General features: G+C 37.8%; 1 protein-coding gene across 1 annotated transcript in view; it reads left to right on the forward strand.

Moving 5' to 3' along the window:
- LOC126272086 (hemicentin-1) overlaps positions 1 to 23842 on the forward strand; it is a 1030571-nt gene that overhangs the window by 1006173 nt on the left and 556 nt on the right. Inside the window, exons 20-21 of the mRNA XM_049974649.1 lie at positions 4174 to 4674; positions 12828 to 13246. Of these exons, the coding sequence (XP_049830606.1) occupies positions 4174 to 4674; positions 12828 to 13241 (915 nt within the window). The 3' untranslated portion in view covers positions 13242 to 13246. The remainder of the gene's footprint in view (positions 1 to 4173; positions 4675 to 12827; positions 13247 to 23842) is intronic.

Genomic DNA, 23842 nt, shown 5'->3' on the forward strand with positions numbered 1-23842 from the left:
TTAATGACCTTGCAGACAATATTAATAATAAAATCAGGCTTTTTGCAAATGATGCATTTATCTATAATGAAATACTGTCTGAAAGGAACAGTGTAAATATTCAGTCAGACCTCAATAAGATTTGAGAGTGGTACAAAATTGGCAACTTGCTTTATTGGCAGAATACTGGGGAAGTGCAGTCAGTCTACAATGGAGATTGTTTATAAATCACTTGGCTGACCAGTTCTAAAATGTTGCTCAACTATGTTTTGTTCGATCCATGCGAGAGTGTCACAGAGATAGTGAGCGAACTGAACTGGAATCAGTTGAAGATAGACATAAACTATCCTGAGTAAGTCTATTAAACAATGTTTCAAGAACTGGATATAAAAGATGACTAAACGAATATACTAAAACCTCTATGTATCACTCACATATGGATCATGAGCATAAGATTAGAATTACTTGTTTTGTAAATAAAGCCACCTTTCCTTGCTTCAACTTCACTCATTTTTCTCAGATGCCTTTTTCTTGTTCTAAGGCGTCTTCAGTGGGATAGTTTACTGTGATATTCATTTCCTCTCACCTGGTATGGAGGTCACAATACCACTTTATTTTTGAAACATAGCCACAATTTTGCATTCTGAACTTTTTCATACTGTTCACCATGTTTCTCTTTCTTTTTTGTGATATACTATTATTCTTTTGCCACTAGATATATCTATTTGTTCGAACACTGTGCTTTTAACAATGTAAATATTTACACTGCTACAGATTAACAATGTAAATATTTACACTGCTACAGATTAAAAGCACAGTGTTTGAACAAATAGCTATATCAAGTGGCAAAAGAATAATAGTACCCAAAAAAAAAGAGAAACATGGTGAACAGTGTGAAAAAGTTCAGAATACAGAAGTTGTGCTTATGTTTTAAAAATAAAGTGGTAGTGTGACCTCCAAACCAAATGAGAGGAAATGCAGATCACAGCAAACTATCTCATTGAAGATGCCTTAGAGTACGAAAAAGGCGGAATGTATCAGGGACAAGTAAATTCAAGTTGCAGCAAGAAAAGGCTGTTTTATTTACAAAACAAGTATTTCTGTGCTTGCTGTTGAAGTTGGCTATGCAAACCAACTTGTTAAGATTAGAATAATTACTGCATGCGCAGGGGCATTCAGACAATCATTCATCCGGCACTGCGTACGTGAATGGAACAGGAAGAAACCCTAGTAACTGGTACAGTGGGATATACCCTCTGCCATGCACTTCACAGTGCTTTCCAGAGTATAGATGTAGATGTAGATATGAATTATGGCCAGTGCACAGACACACCTGAAAGAACAGACAAATCACAAAACTTTTTCTGCTTTCATTCTCCCTGCAGCCGACATATACCCCCCTCCCCAGTGTGTGTGCATCCAAGCCCGCTCCCATCCCCCTCCCCCCCCCCCTTGCACCCCCTCACCAACACACATACTTCTGCCTGTCCAAGGAGATGGGGAATAAATGTGTGTGTGTGTGGCGTGCATGTGTGAGCACTCCACAAATATGATCACAGATGAATAAACAAAAACCATTATTTCTCCTACCTCCACCACCACTGCTGTTATAACTGTTGTTAACTAGAGGAAGATAAAAAGCTCAAAAACTAATGTGATACTCTGATCTTTTGTATGCACTATTCAAATCCTCAATTTTTGTTCAAGAGCTGCTCTGTGTCTGTTGCCCAGAGTCTTTGCACTAATGCAATAGGGCATTTCTCTGTCTAGCATCTCATTGGTCTTTGTATTGATCCTTATACAGAACTGTGTTCTGAAACCTCATTGTCTAATTTGTTATCTAATGGAACATCAGTTTCGAAAGATATATTTTGGTAATTATGTGTTTGTGGTTTCTCTGTACATCCATCTTCTAGTGGATATTAGTACAACAGTTGTTATTGTTTCTTATATATGGTAAGGAAGCATCACCAGCTATGTATTTATACTGGTTTTATTTATAGTGCTCTACTTCTTACGAAAGCTGAGTTGGTACACTGCTTCGATGTACACCAGAGGTGATGGGAAGCTTAGGTTTAGCAGACACCGATGATTTCAGACCTTCTATGGAGAGTGTAATAATGATTCCCAGTATCAGTATGGTCATTAAGAGTCATAAAGACACTTGAAGATGGTGTATTGTAAAATCAAAACAGGTTGCATGTGAATAAAACTAGTTAATAGGATGTTTGTGGCTTTATTTGCTACCGTCTGTTAAACAGAGCTTTTTTCCTGCATATTTTCAATTGTACCTTATTGTGGAGATCCTTTTCTTTACATGAATTTGTAAAATATTAGCTAGTAATCATTGTGTAAGTGCAACATTGTCATCGAACATGTGCTTCACTTGCTAGAAAATCCTAGAGACATTTTCACTTGTATAACATATGGCTTATCCATATTCAACAAGACCTCATTGGTAAGTTATTTCAAAGTTTCTGTGTATGTACGGATGGATATGTGTGTGTGTGTGTGTGTGTGTGTGTGTGTGTGTGTGTGTGTGTGTGTGTGTGTGTGTGTGTGTGTGTGTGTGTGTGTGTGTGTACACCTGTCCTTTTTTCCCCTAAGGGAAGTCTTTCCGCTCCTGGGATTGGAATGACTCCTTACCCTCTCCCTTAAAACCCACATCCTTTCATTTTTCCCTCTCCTTCCCTCTTTCCTGACGAAGCAACTGCCAGTTGCGAAAGCTCGTAATTCTGTGTGTGTGTTTGTGTGTTTTGTTCATGTGCCTGTCTGCCAGCGCTTTCCCGCTTGGTAAGTCTTGGAATCTTTGTTTTTAATATATTTTTCCCATGTGGAAGTTTCTTTCTATTTTATTTACTCAAGAAAAATAAGTTTAAATAAAGAAACCTGGTTGTATCATGGAAGTCTGTGTAGAACTTTGTTCATGCAACTTTCTTCTCCCCCCCCCCCCCCCCCTTTTTTTTCCAAAAACCATTTCCACCACCTGATAGTCAGTTTCCACAATTAATTCTGTTGACAGTAATCTTTGATGACAATGATAGTAAGCTGTTTGGGCTCACAGTAAAGTGGTCTTTAGAGCCCAAACATACTCTTTGAGGATGTGCATGCATTCTCTTTCTGTCTAAACACTGTACTGTCAAGAAACTATTATGATGAATTAGATGTCTTATTAGTTACACAATTCTAGATCCTTTGCTTTTGAGCAGTTTCATTTTTCTATATATGTCTCATAATACTAGTTGTTGAATTTTATTTCTGTTAAGGATGTCTGTGTTGTTATTCCTCCTTATCAACATTTTAGAGATTCTAACTTTTTTTTTTCTTTCTGGATTTCCAGCTGTCCATGATTCTCATTCATAACTTAATATGCTTCAGACAAAAGACTTAGCAATTCTCTTTCTTATTTCTATTTAGTTAGTTTTCTTTACATGTGTCTGTTATTCCTAAAGGATTGCTCAACTATTGCTGTCTCATATTTGTTATGCTTCTACTGTCATTAGTTATGGTGTTATCTAAACATCAGAGTCCATTTCCATGGTTAGGGTATGTGTTTCCTACTTCAGTTTTCTCCCATCTCCCTTATGGTAACAGAAAGTGAACTAGGACAACAGCAATTCTTCATTTGTGAACTGTTGCCAATAATAAATTATTTTGATTATTGATAATGTGTTTTTGATTTCCCAGTGAAGTACATTCATGTCGAGTATTATAAATAGTTAATAAATAAGTAATTTTATGAGAGAATATAAAAAATTGAGGCTTGAATCAAGTGTGGAGTAATAGGGAAGCATATTTATGTATCCACTAAAAACAGGCTGCACTTGTCCATGATCCCATTCTTCTTAACTGCTTTACTGTGTTGTATTTAGTGATTATGTGCTTGATTATTAGAGCATTATTTTTTAAGTTTTTGCATGTCTCACATATGAGAATTGCTTTATCCTGCCCAACATAATGTTATTTTTTGTTTAAGTTTCTTTGCTGATCACTACATAGGAAAATAATACAAAACTTCCTGAACCTTAAGAGTCACTGCAGCAAATCATATTTTAAGTTGTGCAAGGTACCCTTATGTATGCATTGCTTTCTTTTTTGACTCCTGCATGAGATTAACTCTTCCTTTTGTTTATTTACTTTTTTATTTTGAGTGTGCATTTGTGAGCTTGCATGTGCATTATTTTTTTCTTACAGCTTGCAGCATCTTCATCTAATGCAAATAGTACTAGCAGACCAACAAGTCAGCTTAGTCATTGTGGTTCTTCTGGTTACGGGTCAACCAGGAGCCATGTTGGTCCTCATTTCAAGAAAAATGGATCCGACAGTTTCTTGCCAGACAAAAAGTATCATTCATTTCGAGAACAAGCCAGAGGGATACGAAGAACATCTCAAAAACTGGTCCCCAAATTTTACTCTCTAAGAATGTATAAAAGGGATAAGCAAAGACTGAAAGAAGATAAAAAGAAAATTATGATGGATGTTTTAAAAAAAGACACTGCCTCTCATGCAGTTGAGAATCAACAACAAGAAACAAATTTGGATTCTAGTTGTAGAAGTGATGAAATTAAGAATAAAATAGTACCACCTACCCCAGCACCTCGAAGGCAGATATCATCCAAATTAGTAAAACATACTTATCAAAATGTTCCTATTCCCATAAAGCCCAACTCTTTGGAGCTGACTGCTCAACCAAAGGTTAGTAGCAGTAATATATGAAAATATGAAATCTCGAATTCAGTCCACAGCTTTGGTTTCAGAAGTTTTGGAAAAGCTCTATAATTTATGTGCAAAAATTTCCTTCAATAATTCTCAGTTATTAGTACTATTTTGTATGATAAGTTACATCTAAAAGGTCTTTTAATTTTCACAGATTACATAACAGATGCTGAGTCTGGAAATTTGTTAGTAACTGATAAATTTCATTTTTACTGGTTTTTCATTTAACTCTTGAATAAACTTATCGTTTTGTATTAAACCTTGTTAATAGTTATTACTGCAACAAGAGAAATGCAGTAGAAGAGAGAGGAGGATTCTCACTCTATACTAGAAAAATAAGGCAGATACTTTGTCAGAGAGAAGAATTTGAGGGTGTTTGTATTAAAATCGATTGAAACTAGTCATTACTGCTTTCTTACTATGCCAAACTCTAGAGATATTCTGCCATTCACGTAACAGGGAATGCAGATCTGGGATAATGTATAACAGTGAGGAATGCCTAAACCAAAGGATCATTTTCTTCTCCTTCTCCTCCTCCTTCATTATCGTTAGAGGAATGACCAGAAACAGATGCTGAAATGAAGGAGAAATATTTCAAACTCCATATTGGGAATGAAACAAGGAAAAGCATTTTTTTAAGTGACAGTGGACCATATTCTACAATTTCTAAGCAATTATGAATTTATTTTTTTTCCTTTCTATTAGCATCCTATTATTTCTCTGTAAATGGCTGTTAAGCTATGATCTGCCAACAACTCATGATCAGTATAGCTCGACTTTATATCCCATTTGTCTCTCTATCTTTATCCATGTTTGCATCTTGTGTAGTTATCTTCTTTACTTTTATATATAGCTGTGTTTCACATTTATGTTCTTTATGACTAATAGTAGTACAAATAATTCAAAGTTCCAGATCAGTGTACCAATACTAATACTTTGTGTGATCACTATTAATCACTAACAGGACTTCTGAGTGTTATGACACTGAATCTTTGGCAGCTACTGATGAGTCAGTTCAACATGATTCCAGCTGTACTTTTTGTCACCATTGCAGGCCAAATTATAGCCTAAAAACGTTGAAAACATGGTTGTTTGTAATGCTGAACATCTTTGTCTGTGTTTCATACACACATTTTCAACTTAGTGTATATTGCGATAATCAGCTTGTTATGTCAGGTATTCTGAAGCATCCTATTGGACTAGGTTATGTGGTCCACAGCTCAGTATCATTGATGACCATGGCTGCTATAAATTTCAGATACTCCCAATATTGGCCATTTCCCCAGAAAACTGTAGAGACTGAGGGTATATACCTCCTATACTGCCTTCTAATACAATTTTAAAGAATGTTTTGAATGTCCATGGAAGAGATAAAACCTTTCAATGTTGTAGGAATACTTGTTTCCTCAAAGTGTTTCTTATGGCAAGTGAAAATCGATCTGTAGCTAATTCAGGCTGATGATGGACCTCAAATGTGATATCACTTCAGGAGTCTGATGACTTTCATCATAGAGGCAGTAACACATGCATGGGTCATATTGCACAATAACACCCATATCTTTAAAGGCTCTCTTACCCACTTCTTTTCATCACCTCTTTTCTCTCTTGGCTATGTCAAAGCACATTGTGAATGTTGATTCATATTTCTTCTATAACTCAACTCGCAGCTCTTCAGCTGACACCTTTAGCAGCTGCCTGATGCACACATTTCCCAACTATAGGAGAAACAAGTGCTTCCAATATGCATCATTGTAGTTCCATAAACTGTGAACCTTGTGCTTTGTCAAATGAGTCCAAAATGTAGTCCTTAAGGGTGTCAAGGTGTGAAAGCAGCTGTCTATGGCTGCTTGCCAACATTATAAATCACTGACATTGATCTATTTTGCAGTAATTGAACCCATTTTATGCTAGCATTTCATGATTTTCTCAAATACTAAAAATGTATTCTTATGGAACATGATATAATTTCTGCAAGCAACAATCATGTCTCAGCTCACCAGATACATAGCACAGCAAATAGCAGCACTGAGGTTGTTGCTGTTTTCTTGGCCTTCAGAAGACATTTACATCTGTTATAGCCACTCACTGCCACCAAAATTTGAGCCTGTAGAATATCAGATCAGTTTTGTGACTAAGTTAAAGATTTACAATCAGATAGATTTCAGTGCATCATTCCCAGTGAGAAGTGAGAAGGAAGCATCAAATGTGAAAATAGCTAGAGGCATGTCCCAAGGGAAAGTTAGGGAGACAAGCAGAGAATTTTCTCTCCTGCATGACTAGTGTTTGACTCAACACAAAGAAATATAAATAGTCATAATCACATTAAATTGTTTGATCACACCATTGGAAACCAATCTCTGAAGTGGGTAACAACCATATAATATAAGGCAGTACACTTCTAGAGTGATTTAAGGTGGAATGACAACACATTCCTAGTTGTAGGGCAGATAGATTGCAGACTGAGATTCATCAGAACAATCCCAAGGCTAGATACTTGTTTGACCAATCCTTGAATATTTCATATCAGTCTGCAATGTGTATCACAGAGGTTTAATAGAGGAGATAGCAGAATTTCAAAGAAGATCACTGGCTCAACTACTTTCTGCAATAGTATCTTGCAGAGTTTCATCCAACAGCAGAGGCAGATGCTACAGCAGAGGCATCATAGACAGTGTTATTGTGAAAATTACAAGAACTTTATTTTATCAAAAGTAAAATTCATGTGAGAAAATTATAAAATTAGAAGACAGAATGGCTAATCAGTGCTTACTATCAGGTGATGAAACTGATAGACACATATAAAAAAGTATGAGAAACTACCACATCTTTAAAACTATTAGTTTCTTTGTCTAGTAAGAAAGATGGGTAGGTTGGCAAAGGTTAGAAAACAGGAGTAAGTTCATCTCATATTACCTTTCATTTCTAATCTTCCACAACCCATTCATCTTTCACACCAGGTGAAGAAACAAATTGTTCTAAGAATAAGATAGTTTCTTCTACTTTTTCATGTATGTATCAGTTGTAGTAGAATATCGCTTTCTGAAGGTAAGTACCAATCAGCCATTCTGTCTCATAATTTTAAGAACACATTCCAAGATGAGCCAAGCAACATATTGCTTTTTCTGGATATATCTCATGAAATGATAGTCACAGTGAAAACAGAGAAATTTGAGATTATTCATAGGTTTACCACCAGACACTCTTCCCATGCACCCTTTGCAAATGGAGTTGAAAGGGAAAAATTATAGTTTACACAATGGAAAATACAAGTAGGAATTTCAGCAATGTAAGAAAAGATAAATTGCTACTTACCATAAAGAAGACATGTTAAGTTGCAGACAGGCATGACTAAAAGGCACTTACACAATGCTTTTAGTGACAACCTTCATCAGCAAAGGAGAAAGGCACATCATTCATACACACAAGCAAGGACACAATACGCATGCATATCTCTCAACTCCAGCAGCTTGTGCTGGAATGCAACTATCATGTATAACACAAGCAGCAATCTGTAGACTAGAATGCAGTGACAAGAACTTACCAATATTTCCAGAATGAGATTTTCACTCTGCAGCAGAGTGTGCGCTGGAAACTTCCTGGCAAATTAAAACTGTGTGCCAGACCGAGACTCAAACTCAGGACCTCTGCATTTAACGGGCAAGTGTTCTACCATCTGAGCTACCCAAACACAACTCACACCCCGTCCTCACAGCCTTACTTCTGCCAGTACCTCGTCTCCTACCTCCCAAACTTTACAGAAGCTCTCCTGCGAACCTTGCAGAACTACACTCCTGAAAGAAAGGATATTGCGGAGACATGGCTTAGCCTCAGCCTGGGGGATGTTTCCAGAATGAGATTTTCACTCTGAAGCAGAGTGTGTGCTGATATGAAACTTTCTGGCAGACTAAAACTGTGTGCTGTACCAAGACTTAACTCAGGACCTTTGCCTTTTGTGGGCAAGTGCTCTATCATCTGAGCTACCCAAGCATGACTCACACCCCATCCTCCTTACTTCTGCCAGTACCTCATCTCCTACCTTCCAAACTTTACAGAATCTCTCCTGCAAACCTTGCAGAACTAGCTCTCCTGAAAGAGAGGATATTGCGGAGACATGGCTTCTGTAAAGTTTAACTAACTGTTTCCAACCTGTCTATCTTGTCACCTTCTCTCCATTCTCATCTCCCACCCATTCAGTTTGTAGCCCTTTGACAATGCACCAACCCATATTTCCACACCCCTTTCCTTTCTTGCTCCTTTTTCCCCCACCTCCCTGCCACATGACCCCTGACTGCTCCTGTTGGCATTCTAATCCCTGCAGACTCCACCAGACAGTGTTCCTCTCTGCCCCCACCCACATACTACTACCCTTCCCCTTCCCTGTCCACTCCAGATTGCTGCTTGCATCCCACATAATATTTGCATTCCATCCCAAGCTTCCAGAGTTGTGAGGTCATGTGTGAGTGAGGAGTGCTTGCTTGTGTGTATGAATGGCATGTCTTTCTCTTTTGCTGATGAATGTTGTGGCCAAAAGCTTTGTGTAAGTGTCTTTTAGTTGTACCTGTCTGCAACTCAATGTGTCTTCTTTATGGTAAGTAGCAATCTATCTTTTGCTACATTGTTGAAAACTGTAGTTTGACACATAAGAAAAGTACAGATGCAGATGTAGCTATGTTGCAGAAATACCACAATCTTGTTCATATTTATCAGCGTGTTCATATCTGACACATCAGAAGAAAACACTGTCTTAGACACACGTGTTGATGGACACGCATTCCTGGTGATCCCCCAAGCTATGGAAATTGTATGACCATTTTCTGGTACATCTTAAGAGTTTCACAAATATTTTAAAAATAAAAGTAATTGGGGCTCTCTTTGTTTAGAGGTCACATTATTAGCTGTTTCACATTTCCCTTGCCATTTCGTCTTACATATTTTGCTAATCTTGGGAAGGTGAATTCGGAAAATGTCATGAAGCACTTTTATCCTTATCTTTCCCCACAATCCTATTTTGTCTCCATCCATTCATCTTTAAATATAATTTCACTTGGTTCATGAGTGCGACTCAAAATATTTCACACTTTTCACACTACAAAACCTAAAGATTTTTTGTGAATCATTGATGTTTCTTTCACAAAGGGATCAAAAATTTAAAATAGTGGTTGCTGAAAAGATATACACTATCATTACATTGAATACATGTTAATTGACATTAATGACTCATATCCTTCCTTTTTCCTTAAGAACTCTCTTGTCATAAACAGACTTACTGCAATACTTCTCTCTGAAGTGAAAAAACAAAATTATTCATTTACAACTTTTGTTGTTACCGATGTAAGCAAGGACTTCATTTTGAGCAGTGCATGTGCTCCCAAGTTTCATTTTTCTCAGTGTCAGGCACCCCCAACTTTCTCTTCTACCACATCATCATGTTTGTAAATAAAATAGAAAGAAATTTCCACATGGGAAAAATATATTAAAAACAAAGATTCCAAGACTTACCAAGCGGGAAAGCGCCGGCAGACAGGCACATGAACAAAACACACAAACACACACACAGAATTGCTAGCTTTCGCAACCGAGGGTTGCTTCTTCAGGAAGGAGAGGGAAAGACGAAAGGATGTGGGTTTTAAGGGAGAGGGTAAGGAGTCATTCCAATCCCGGGAGCGGAAAGACTTCCCTTAGGGGAAAAAAAGGACAGATGTTCACTCGCACACACACACACACACATATCCCTCATCATGTTTGACACACTCACATATATTATGTTTGCCCTGTTGGTGGGAAGAGGTTGTGGAAGGAGGAGAAACAAAAGCAATGACTTTTTGATTCAACTGTGGTTTCTGGGAAAAACATTGTATATCATATTAACTAAACAATACACATTTTAGTGTTGTTTCACAAACTTTATTATTACTGCATTACCAAATTTCAGACCATAAGCCCTTCTAGTACATAAAAACATCCGCATCTACCTCTATAGTTTGCAAACCTCCATGAGGTCGGTAGCAGAGGGTACCTTCCATTGCACCAACTGGTTTCTTCCTGTTCCATACACATATGCAATGGCGGAAGAATGATCATTTGAATGCCTCTGTGCATGCAGTAATTATTCTAGTCTTATCCTCAAGATCTCTATGTGGGCAGTATGTATGGGGTTGTTGTATATTCCTAGAGTAATCATGGAAAGCAGGTTCTTGAAACTTTGTTAATAGATTTTCTCGGGATACTTTACACCTATCTTCAAGACTCTTCCAGTTCAGTATCTCTGTGACACTCTCCCTTGATTTAAATAAACCTGTGACCATTTGTGGTGCCCTTCTCTGTATATGTTCTTTATCTCCTATTAGTCCTACCTGGCACAGGTCTCACGGACTTGAGCAGTATTCTAGAACCAGCTGCCTAAGTGATTTGCAAACAATCTCCTCTGTAGACTGATTGCACTTCCCAAGTACTGAAGTCTACCACTTGCTTTACCCATGACTGAACATATGTGATCATTCCATTTCATATCCCTACAATGTGTTACATCCAGGTATTTGTATGAGTTGGCCAATTCCAACAGTAACTGACTGATATTATACTTACAGGATACTACTTTTTTCAGTTTGTGAAGCACAAAGTTTTACAGTTCTGAATATTTACACCAAGATGCCAGTCATGCCAAAATATTATCAAGATCTGACTGACTATTTATGCAGCATCTGTCAGATAGTGCTTCATTATATATAACTACATCATCTGCAAAATGCCTGATTTTATTATTAATATTGTCTGCAAGGTCATTAATATACAATATGAACAGCTAGGGTTGCAACACACTTCCCTAGGACACACTCAAAATTATTTTTACATATGATAGTGACTCTCCATACAAGATAACGTGCTGTGTCCCCTCTATCAAAAAGTCCTAAGTCCAGTTACAAATTTCGCTTGATGCCTCATATGATCATACTTTCGACAGTAAGTGTAGGTGCGGTACTGAGTCAAATGCTTTTTGGAAATCAAAAAATACTGCATTTATCTAACTGCCAAAACTTTCAGCAAGCCATGTAAGAAAATGGTGAGTTCCGTTTCATATGATTGATGTTTTCAAAATCCATGATGGTTGGCGCTGAGGAGGTCATTCTGTTCAAGATAGCTCATTGTGTTTGAGCTCAGAATATGTTCTAAGATTCTCTAACAATTGATGTCAAGGATCTTGGATGATAGTTTTGTGCATAACTTCTACTGCACTGCTTGCAGACAGGTATGACCTGTACCTTTTTCCAAAGACATCATGCAGTTTGTTGAACAAGGCTAAAAATTGTTTCATTTAGTTAATAGAAAATCAGTGGAATGAAATTATTATATTTATCAATAACAAATAACTGGAGATTGCTGTAGGAAAATGTGATAGGTGAGAAGTACATATGAGATTGAAACCTTTGAGATTATTTAACTGAGAATGAAAGCATTTGTTAATGCACTAAACGTCTTCTAACAAAGTGAATCAGTAGCTGCAATGCACACAAACAATACTGTTAATATTTCATATTCCTAGAGAAATAATTTTAGGTGCCTTTTTTACCCTAGTGTAGTTGTTTGGTGATCATAAAAGTCTGTAATAATTTTCCATAGCAATAAATGCAGAAATATTTTGTATCAGTTATAGCTTGGTGAAAGGGACAGAAAAAGCAAGCAGAAAAGAACTTAGTAAAAACTGGTTCATGTTAATAAGCCTAATCCTGTAGTCAAGAAAATAAAACATTGAAATCAGGAAAACATTCACCATGAAACGATGTTCAAAAATGCAACTAAACTGAATTTTGTTGTCTGGCTGCTTTTATGCCTTCAACTAGGCTACCAGTCTCTATCTTGTTTTTTGCCCATTTCGTTTCTGCTTATTAACCATTGAAAAAAAGCTGTTTGATTATAAGAGTGTGACAGCCAATACCTTTCTTCCACATCTCCAGTTCCAGAAATGTTTTCAATGTAATGCCCTTTGAGTATCTAATATGTGAAATACATAGCTGATTAAGAAAAATTATTCCTCTAATATTGTATGCAATCTTTGTAATGAGTTACTTTTTACTTAACTTTGCATTGTTTTGTTAACAACTACTAATGTGCATGGCTTCTCAATGTGATTCCAGAGTCAAGTACATCAGCACCACCATCACCACCATCACCATTACAATCTAACATCTCACCACCTACTAATAAATCCGACAAACACTACTACGGACATAACTCGACAACAGCAGTTGCAGCAACAGCAGCAGCAGCCACAACCTCGGCAGCATAATGAGCTACAACATGTTTATGGAAGTAATAGTGCCAAAAGGAACAATCGAACTTATCTCCCTCCCCTCCGTCTTGAATATCAGCAACCTTATTATGTCACAGATCCATTCACAACAAATAGCATTGTTTATGCAGATCTATCATTGTCGGCAAATGGAATTCAGCAAGAGACGCATTTTCCACAAAGCAATAGGCCACCACAGAATTCAACAGAATATGCAATTCTCAAGTTTCATGATGTGGGCCAAGAAATAGATGTGTGATAATGGTGCGTACCTATATGAGAAAATGAACGTAGAAGAAATTGTTATCATTTTGTGTAAAGTTTCATAAGCAGATTGAAGCACTGTTACCATTCATTCCATTATTTAGCTTAAGCTGATTCAGTTATTGTCATAGCTATAATCATTTCTTATTATTTATTTGTTAACACAACATTTTGTTTTCTTATTAGCAAATATTAGACTTCCCATAAGACAATGCAATTTTCTTCAATTAATTTATAATAAAATAATACAAAAATATTAATTTAAACTATATGTATGAAAGTTGTTGCAAAAGCATAATGCCCCATGATAACTATTATTTGCATTCCTACAACATTTGTTGATTTAGAATTGGTTTTATGTTAATCACTTCTGTCTTTCAACAAATACATTATTGTGAATTATATGTAGAACACCCCTCATACCTTCTGACTGAACTTCTTTCATCTTTTTAGTACTAATTACATAAATGCCCCTTAAGAGATGTGATAAAACAAATCACAATGACTGTCAGCTGACTGCATTATTGTTTGAGATGTAGTCTAATTTTGATACATAGAGCTGTTAATTGGACTGATGTACATCACAAGAGCCTATGACTGCTTATATTCATTCAGTGTTATGACTGGGCCATGAAAGATTGTAATAGTTTAAGTAGTGTGAAGGGAGTTGCCAGTGCCACTGTGGAACTGAGGGGGAGGGGGCTGGGAGAGAGTGGCGTGGAACAAGGTGCACTACATGAAAAAAATTCCAAATTCAGTGGGCAGAAGTGACAGTTTGGAGCATTATGAGGCTAAGTTAGTTAAGCTTCACTCGATTCAAAGATTGGATTGAGCCCTACTGTACTTCACTAATCACACCTTCACCTGAACTGTGAACTGACATATCCAGCCTAACAAAATCTTTAGTACTGCCTGCAGACACATAAAGGGTCTCCCAGAAGCAAAAATCTTCAGGTGGACATTTGCCTTATTCTGAATGGTTTCCAAGATAGAGCACATTAAATGTGTTTTTGTGCATTATTCAGTGCATTGTTAGGTTTAGAAATGTACACATGTACAACAGTTAGTAAACATTACAGTATGCATTTTACAAAGTATTAATTAGAAAATAATGTATTTTTAACACATCCACCTCTATTCATTATCATACACATCACATTATATGTGTTGTACTGTTTGCAACACGTGTCTGAATATCCCACCATCAGATTCAATACATTTATGCACTCTTGGGAGAACATATTGCATTGCTTGTCTGACTGCTTCTGAACTTCACTAATGAGGGCAGCAGCATCTGTCCTGTGAGGAAGCAGTTCATCTCACATATTCACCTTTTGTTTTTATACCTCATACTTAATCATTTGCCATAAACAAAAATCAAATGGCATAAAGTCCGACAGTCTTGGTAGTCAGTTAATTGTACTACCATGGCCAATCCAACAATTGGGATAAGTGTGGTTGAGGTGTTCCCTCACACATCTCGTAAAATGTGAAAGAGCTGTCATGCTGAAAGTACATTGGTGTCCATGTGGCCAAAAGGATGTTATTAAGATATTTGAAAAATGAATTTTTCGAAGAATTAATACTATCACCTCATTTGCTCTTCTAAAATTAGTGCACATAGTGGCATGTTACCAATCACACTGCATCAAACATTGATCAAAAAACGAATTTAGAAAGCAGTTTTCTCTATAGTGTGTGGATTTTTCTGTGACCATCAATGATTATTATGTGTGTTGTAGATTCTATTCTGTATAAGTATAGCTTCATCAATGAATAGCATTAATGGAAGCAAATGATAATTGTCATAAACCAGTGGCAAAAATCAAGTCATGTGACATTGTCACAAGTGTGAAAATTGTGGAGATATTGTGTGTGAAATGTGTACCAGTTTTGCGCATTTAATGTTTGCCATATGGCCTTGCCGCAGTGGCTACACCAGTTCCTGTAAGATCACCGAAGTTAAGCACTGTCGGGCATGGTCGGCACTTGGATGGGTGACCATCCAGGCTGCCATACACTGTTGCCATTTTCCGAGGTGCATTCAGCCTCGTGATGCCAATTGAGGAGCTACTCGACTGAATAGCAGCGGCTTCGGTCAAGAATGCTATCATAACAACCGGGAGAGTGGTGTGCTGGCCCCATGCTGCTCCCATCTGCATCCTCCTCTGAGGATGACACAGCAGTCGGATGGTCCTGATGGGCCACTTGTGGCCTGTAGATGGAGTGGTTAATGTTTGCCTCACACTTGTTCATGGGACATTGATATGTACAGAAAGTCATCATGTGCAGGTAGTAAGGCTACACAGCACCATTTCAATAATGTGTTGCTGTTCCCACACAGATTACTGTACTGCATGTTCATAAGAAAAATGGAAATTTTGAAGAATGTCTGTTTCACACAGAGTGCTGAAAACTCTGGTAGACACTCTGTGATCAGGAATTTGTTATGTCGAAAAGTGCTGACTGAATTCTTCAACAGCAATATGAGGACTACCATTCCAGAAGCCATAAATGTACACCATGTCTGCATATTCTTCATTGGTGTATATGTGTGGCATTAACAAAATTAACCAAAGATTCTCCCTGATATACTCTCGGTTCCTCACACCACTTTACCCATAACACACCATGGACAACCGCACATTCAGTGGGCTATTTTAATTGCAGAAAGTTTTTCTGAGCAAAGAGACTGAAAGCATGTACATATGTTGGGCTAGAGCAGAACATCAAGGGCGTTGTGTGGGTAAGATATGTATGTGCAAGGCACTATCTCAGAAACAAATGATCATTCCTCTTGGGGTATCCTGTATAAAAGTACACACAACTACCATACTTGTAGTCTATTGGTTCCTTCCTTGGAGAAGAAACAGGGATGGCTCATGGAGGGCTAAAAAGGAAGGACAGTTCACTCAGACCCCAGAGTGAGAAGGACCTACCAATTTTGAGAATGAGGGGAGACAAAGAACTGTCCACCATGGTGTACTCAGCACCCATTTACTGGACATACACTGCAGAATAAGTCAAGAGACATGGGCTACCCCATATGATAGCAGTTTCCCTGAGTTCTGGTGATGAGAATTTGTCCTCCAACATACAGTAATAATAATAGTAATAACAATAATAAATAAAGAGAGGGAGTTTTGTCCTAAAAGAGGTTAAGTCCAGAAGTGTGTTGAGATCTGAGGACATGACATCTTCAAGTGGGAGGATCCAAGTGGTGTAGCAGGTACTCAGGTCCCTTTAGTCTCTATGGATTATGTTCAGTGACTGTATACTGGATGTCCCTAAGTGGACAGTTTTTCTATGCTCATTGATGTGCTTGGCCAGTTTAATGGTGGTCATTCCCATATAAAATGCTGTACAGTTGACCCATTTCAGTTGGTTGTGGTCTCAAAAGTTGTTCTGCCTATGATATCACATGATTAATTTAGATGGGGCTGGAATAGTGGTAGGTCGATGGGATAGGTTTTACCATAAGTATGACAGCAGGTGTAGGAACCTTGGAGTAGGGATAGTGCTCATATGGCATGAGTAGGATGTTATGGAAGTTTAGAAGACTACAGATGGTGGTTTGAGGAGGGTGTCAGGAAGAGAGGACCTCACTTCAGGGTTGCTTGAGAAGGTCACGGGCTAATGGAGTCACTTCAGCATTTAAAAACATTAACAATATTTTCTTGAAAATTAATAACTGCCTCTTTGCAAATGGACTGCCATTGAATCTAGATTAAACACAACACATGAAATTTAGGACAGCACAAGGCCTTATCACATCATTAGAAATAATATGTGAGTGTAAGTCAGTAAGTGAAACAATATTTTTGATTTGTAGGTGTTTGTATTCCTAAGAGTCTGAACTGGAAGTCTCATGTTATGGGCAATATCAGATTTCAGAGACGCAAATATCAGATTGTCAATTTGCAAACAATGGAAAGGTTTGGATGGGATGACAACTGTATGAAGGGATAGATTGCCAGTCGCCTCATAGAGGAAGCACTGAATGGCAGATAGTGACAATTAAAAAGAGTGCTGGTTATTATTCACCTAAGTCGTCCATCAAAATAGAAAATTAATCTTGTGCACATTCACACTAGCACAATTCACACATTTGTGGCCACTGTAATCTCCAACTGCTAAGTTACAACTTCAATTGCATCTAGAGTAAGTAGTGATATTTGCTGTGCAGGATATTAGGGATACAAAGGACGTGTGGGGCATGGAGCGGGAGCTGTAGCAGGGAAGAGATGGGGGTACATGCTGCCTGTGGGAATGTGCAGGGGTTGGTGGGGGCCGGGACAGTGGTCCGCTAAGTGCAACATATGGGGGGCATGACTATACAGGTGCACTGGTGGGACAGAGGTATGTGTAGAGCTGCAGTGTGGTCATGGATGTTGATAGACAGGTGGAGGACAGAGACTAAAAAAGGATGAGGACAGCAAGCATACAGAAACAAAAGAAATGTTGCAGGGATAGTACACATATGCAAAATTTAGAAAAGCTGGTGTTGGTGCGAAGAATCCAGATGGCACAGGCTGCAAGTCAAGCCTATGTAAAGCCTATGATGGTGTTGAAGATGCATGTGACAGGATTGGAGTAAGTGGTAGTGGGGGGATATATAGGAGAGGTTTTATGTCAAGATCTATTACAGGGACATGAACCATGGGAATAGCGTTTTCAAGCATGGGTAGAATAGGGACAGATAAAGACATTATGGAAGTTGGTTGGACAGTGGAATTCCATTTGTACTCGCAAACCCTTGGCCCATGGCTCATATCCCTGTAATAGACCTAGATGCAAGAACTGTCCCATACATCCTACCACAACCACTTACTCCATCCTGTCACAGGTGTTTACACCCACTACCACCTACCCTTGTCCATTCAAAGGCATCTCCTACTCTATCAAAGGCAGGATCGCCTGTGGAAGCAGCTGTATGATCTACCAACTTAGCTGCAACTGCTGTGCTGCATTCTGTGTGGGCCTGACAACTAACAAGCTGCCTGTCCACATGAATGGCTACTGCCGATTGTGGCCAAGAGGCATCTGGACCATCCAGTTGCTGACCATGCTGCTCAACAAGATGTATTTATTTCCACAACCCCTTTATAGCTTGTGCCATTTGGATTCTTCCCACCGAAATCAGCTTTTCTGAGTTGCACTTGTGGGAACTGTCCCTGGAACATATCTACAACTCCCCTAAGTCCCTGATGTCAACAACCACTATTCCCTGTCCTCCACCTTCCTATTTCATTCCCTGCCACCTCTATCCTGCCAGTGAACCTGCATGGCTATTTTCCCTTATCTCCTTTCCCCATTGCCCCTCCCCTATCCTTAGGACAGAGACTCTTGATTCTGGTTCATAGAAGTCTACCATCTGTCCACAGCACTAGCATCTATTCCCATCCCTGCCCTGCTATCCCTTCCCCTCCCTGCACCACACCTCCTCTGCACCCCCATTAACACACACACACACACACACACACACACACACACACACACACACACTGTCTTTATTATCCTTGACAGCAGAACACACTTCCATAATTTCCACAATGGAGTCTTAACTCATGTCACTGACACCGATAAACCCCCACCAAAACATAATGTGAAAGTAGATGAAAAATTGCGAACATTTCTCGATGTCAGTTATTGAGTCTCCACTCATCTGTCAAAACAGAAATTTATGCTATTGCAACTGGGCTGTTACAAATAGACCCGTGAAGTATTTGCATTGCGTAGACCTTAGTATGTGACGTAAATGTCAGCTTGATACCTCGACCCATATCTGAGAAAAAGGAGTCTTAATGGTCAAAGAGGCAGACAGATGGACAGCAGAGTAATCCTAAAAGGGATCAATGTTTACCAATTGAGGTACAGGTCCCTAAAAAGAAAAATAGTAGCAAATGGAGTAATTACATCTTACTTCATTTCAACATCACTCCTTTTTCTGCCATACTAAGGCTAAGTAATGGATTATAAATGTTGCCATTATTTTCAGACAGATTGATTGTTGACAAGAGAATTCATAAGGGGTAGGTTACATGTAAGGTGAAGCCACTGTCAGTATTGCAACTGTTTAAAGAGCTCTTTCAAGAGTTTATAGAGTAGTCATCGTATATTACCTTATGACATTCATCAATGCAACAAACACTTTTTTCTTCAACAAAGGTTGACCCCAGAATATTATACCATAAGACATTAGTGAATCAAAATCTCCAAAACCTTCTGTTGTCTGTAACATGAGCCTTCCAGTTTAAGTTCTTACCAAGATAAACACCTACGAATTTAAAATATCCTGTTTCAGTTACTCATTTACACTAATACATTATTTTTAATGGTATGGTCATGTACTGTGCAGTCCTGAATTTCGTGTGTTGTGTTTTCAGTGACAGTACTTTTGCAAAGAGCCAGCTATTAATTTTTAAGAAAATATTGTTTATGTTTTCAAATGTTGAAGTTACTCGACTACGACTGATGACAATACTTGCGTTGTCAGCAAAGGGAACTATTTCTGATTTTTGGATGTATGATAAGCCCATTTATGTACAAGAACAGAAATAGACCTAATATTGACCCCTGTTGGACAAGATAAAAATGCTTACCATCATCCTAAATGTCAGTTGTTTCACCATAGCAGTTAGCTCCAGTATAGTTATGTTTCTAATGAACAGTTAAATGACTGAAGATAATAAAGTTTGACTATTTGCATAACTGGAAGGTTCTAGAGAGTTATGAGAAAAATTTGTGTATTGCTATTATACAGCATTTAATAACTTGAATGTTAGATACGTCTGAGTTAATCAGACTGGTTCATATAATGATTACATTCTGTGTCAAATGTATTATTCAGTCATAAGAATAATTCTTATACTTCTCAGTAAGTAATGTTACTTATTTGAAAAATATTGTTTGACCAACTGGTGCTCAAAAGCTATTATATAAGTGGGACAAACTGGCTATCACACTTAAATTAACTTTGTCTGAATTTAGTATAATGTCAGAACTGGCTTATAAAAATTATTTGCTTTCTTTTTTAACAACAATTTATTTTTTGCACAGGATGGCCCCAAATCCAGCTTTACATACATTTATTAGAAGAATGTCTGCCTCGGAAAAAAGGTATTTTTTATCAACTTTAAAATGACATTTCTGTCCTACAATAAATATGTTTATGGTCCCTTATGATTTTTAGCTTTTGAGCATCATGAAAACGTGTCTGTTTAGTATTCAAGAGTATAGCAATACCCCCTCTGTTAATTTCATATTTTAAAATTATGACAAGCATATTAGTAAATACACAAATTGGCACGTGGAATATGGTGGGTGGGATACACAAATTTAAATTCTGGTGAATTGAAGTAACATGTGGAGCCTTACAACAGAAACAACTCAAATGGTGATTGTACAATAATTTGCTATCCATGTTAAAGAATAAGTAAAGATACCTTCCACTGTCTAAGGAGGACATGCATGTAAACCTAAGGAACCTTCATTATGGTGATCATGAAGATGGGTGAAAAAAGGGTTTTCACATAATAAAGGAAGAAGAAAAATTATGAAAATATAGAAATGGAAGTTGCAGAGTATTCACTTGTAAAAACTACTTGCTGGTATCAGAAACAAGGATGGGCTGAAGCCAGCGTCGAACAGCTAGAGAGAAATTCAGATTAAAATAATTGTTTTGGGAGCATACTGAAAAAATACTAGGAGGATAAATCATAGACAGTCAAGACACTAATAAGCTGTTAAAATTGTGGGTCAGCTGATTGTTGTATGGCGAATACACATGAGTACATCACTCTCTTTGGCGTATAGTGTGTCTATTTGTCACACTTCAATCAGCTATAGATGAGTGGTTTACTTTTTTCATTATTTACTGTGCACATTCTGGAATTCAGTTATTTTATTCACAGATAAGATATTGCAATTGAATATGATCAAATACTTCTTGTTTTGGCATTGAAACAAAATGGAAGACTGTAGGGATTAGATAGTGAAGAAACAGACCAAGAGAAAATACAGCACTAAAGAAACCATTGGAATTTTATTCAAACAAATCAGGTGAACTAAGTACATTACATTTAATCAGGTTTGAAAAATTGATGCTCTGAGGGGAAATAAAATTAATATCATTGTAAAATTAAAAATAATAACATGTATAATTTTAGAAAACAAGAGCATGACAAGCATCAACACTGTGTTGTTAGTTTTCAGTAGAGACAGATTATTTGTGAACATTAATTCTTTTGGAAAACTTTGTTGCACCTTTGAAGGGGAAATTATACTATAACATCTCATGGCACAGTGTAAGGCACTGGACTCACATTTTGGGAATATGGGAGTTTGAATCCCTATCCAGACATCCAGTTTTAGTTTTTCTGTGGTTTCCCTGAATCTCTTAAGGTAAATGTTGGCATGGTTCTGTGAAAAGAACTCACATGATTTTCTTCCCCTGTTCTTTCTCATTTTAAGTTTGTGTTTCATCTATAACAATCTTGTTACAGGCAAAACTTTAAACCCTAATCTTATTTCCTTTTCATAACATTCTGTTGATAATGAAGTCATTATAGATGGAGCACATCCCAGAATTTTAAAACTGTGAGAAGGGAAGATGACAGTAATGTTTTCAAGATTTCGTATGTCTTTTAGTTGGTGCAGGGAAATGATAAAAAGTCTGATCCTGAAAGTCTGGACAGCAATTTGAATTCCATTTCCCCAAAATACAAGTTCAGTGGTTTAACAACTACGCTACCTTACTTTGTGCCTTATGCTTCCTTCAGTGTAGATAAACACTGGTGTTTGATATGAGTTGTTAGGTTAACAGTTACTTTCAAAATTATTTTTTTTAATACCATTAGGTTTCTCTCACACTAATGGCAGGATGATGCTGAGGGTGCACATACAGGCGAACCCCCTCCACACACACACACACACACACACACACACACACACACACACACACACACACACACACTCTTGCCCCTCTTGCACATAGATGGGTCAACTGCCATTTAAGTTTTGTTTAAAATTGCCCATACATGTCCAAGAATGTTTTCTCATGTGTTTGACCTCTGTAACATTCATGCTTAAAACCTCTCCCTTAGTAAATAGTACTTTGTAAAACCTGCACCATAAATCCACTTGCTGTCATTTATTCTGGTTTCACTAGTGAATGGACAAACATCTCCAAAATATAGCCAACTGATTTATCATGTCACATTACAAGGTTTGGACAAAAATATGTTAACACCACAAGAAATGCAAGCTTGAACATACTCATAAATATGTGTGCTAACCAAGCCTGCATGTTATGCTGTTGGATTTGCCCACCAACAGTACCTGTAAAATGTCCTCAATACATGGCAAGTGTCAGTCATGCTCAGAACTGTGTTCTTCGTAGTTATGAGTGCATTACACTGGAGCTAAGTGAATTTGAATGTGAGCAAATTGTTGTTTCTCGAACAGTGGGTGCTTCCATAACCAAGGTAGATGAGGTGCGTTATGTTTCAAGATGTAACACATCAAAGATTTATACCACAAAAAGGGAAACATGAAAAACACCATGCACTAAGTCAGAATGCAGATAAAAGTGTATGCTGAGTAATAGTGGTAAACAGTCATTGAGGAGGATTGTGAAAAATAATTGCAGAACTGAATGTTGCCTCACAAACTCTGTCAGTCTCAAAACACCATGAAAGAAGCTTCATAATTAGGGAACTGTAGGGTGAACTGGAATTGCAAAATCATTCATCAGTGATGCATGTGCCATTAAGATGAAAATGTGGTGCCAAAGCCATAAAACCTGGACTGTGGAACAAGAGAAAGAAGCCAGCTGGCCAAATGAGCCTTGTTTCACTCTGTTTCCAACTTCTGTCCAAGTTCACATTCCAAGAGTGAAACATGGTGGGAGTTCAGTGATGATTTGGGCGGGTGCATCATGGTATTCCATGGAGCCCTGTGGTCACTCTGCAAGGCTGAATTACTGCCAAGGACTGTGTGACCATTTTAGCTGATCAGGTCCATCACATGGTAAATGTTTGTTTTCCATTGGCAATGCTGTGTTCCAAGACAACAGGACCCCTATACACACAACTGCATCATGCAGTACTGATTTTTTCAGCACAAGGAGATAGTTTCGCATATTCCCTAGCCATTACAGTTACCAGATCACAATATTAATGAGTCCTTTTTGTCTAATTTAAAGATAAGGGTGTGTGATGCCTATATACCTCCATAATCCTTACCTAAACTTGCCACTATTTTGCAGGAAGAATGGCATTAAGATTTCCTTGAAAATGAAACCATAAAGGGCCTGTATTTATTCATTCTGAGACAACTGGTAGCAGTTTTGAATGTCAGTGGGTTTCCTGCACCATATTAGGCATGGTAACATGTTGTGTTTTTTATATGTCCATACGTCCACCCCCCCCCCCCCCCCCCCTTCTATCCCTCCCACTGTATGTGTACATGTGTACTGCTCAGTATTGTGCACCCAGCTCCCTGATAGAAGGACTACTCATAATTTGTTAATATAACCAATATGCAATATTTTGTTTCGATGTTCGCTATTCTCCATAACAGCATTTCAAAACTTTA

Source organism: Schistocerca gregaria, chromosome 5 (genome assembly GCF_023897955.1).
Source record: "Schistocerca gregaria isolate iqSchGreg1 chromosome 5, iqSchGreg1.2, whole genome shotgun sequence".
NCBI classification, from domain to species: Eukaryota; Metazoa; Arthropoda; class Insecta; order Orthoptera; family Acrididae; genus Schistocerca; species Schistocerca gregaria.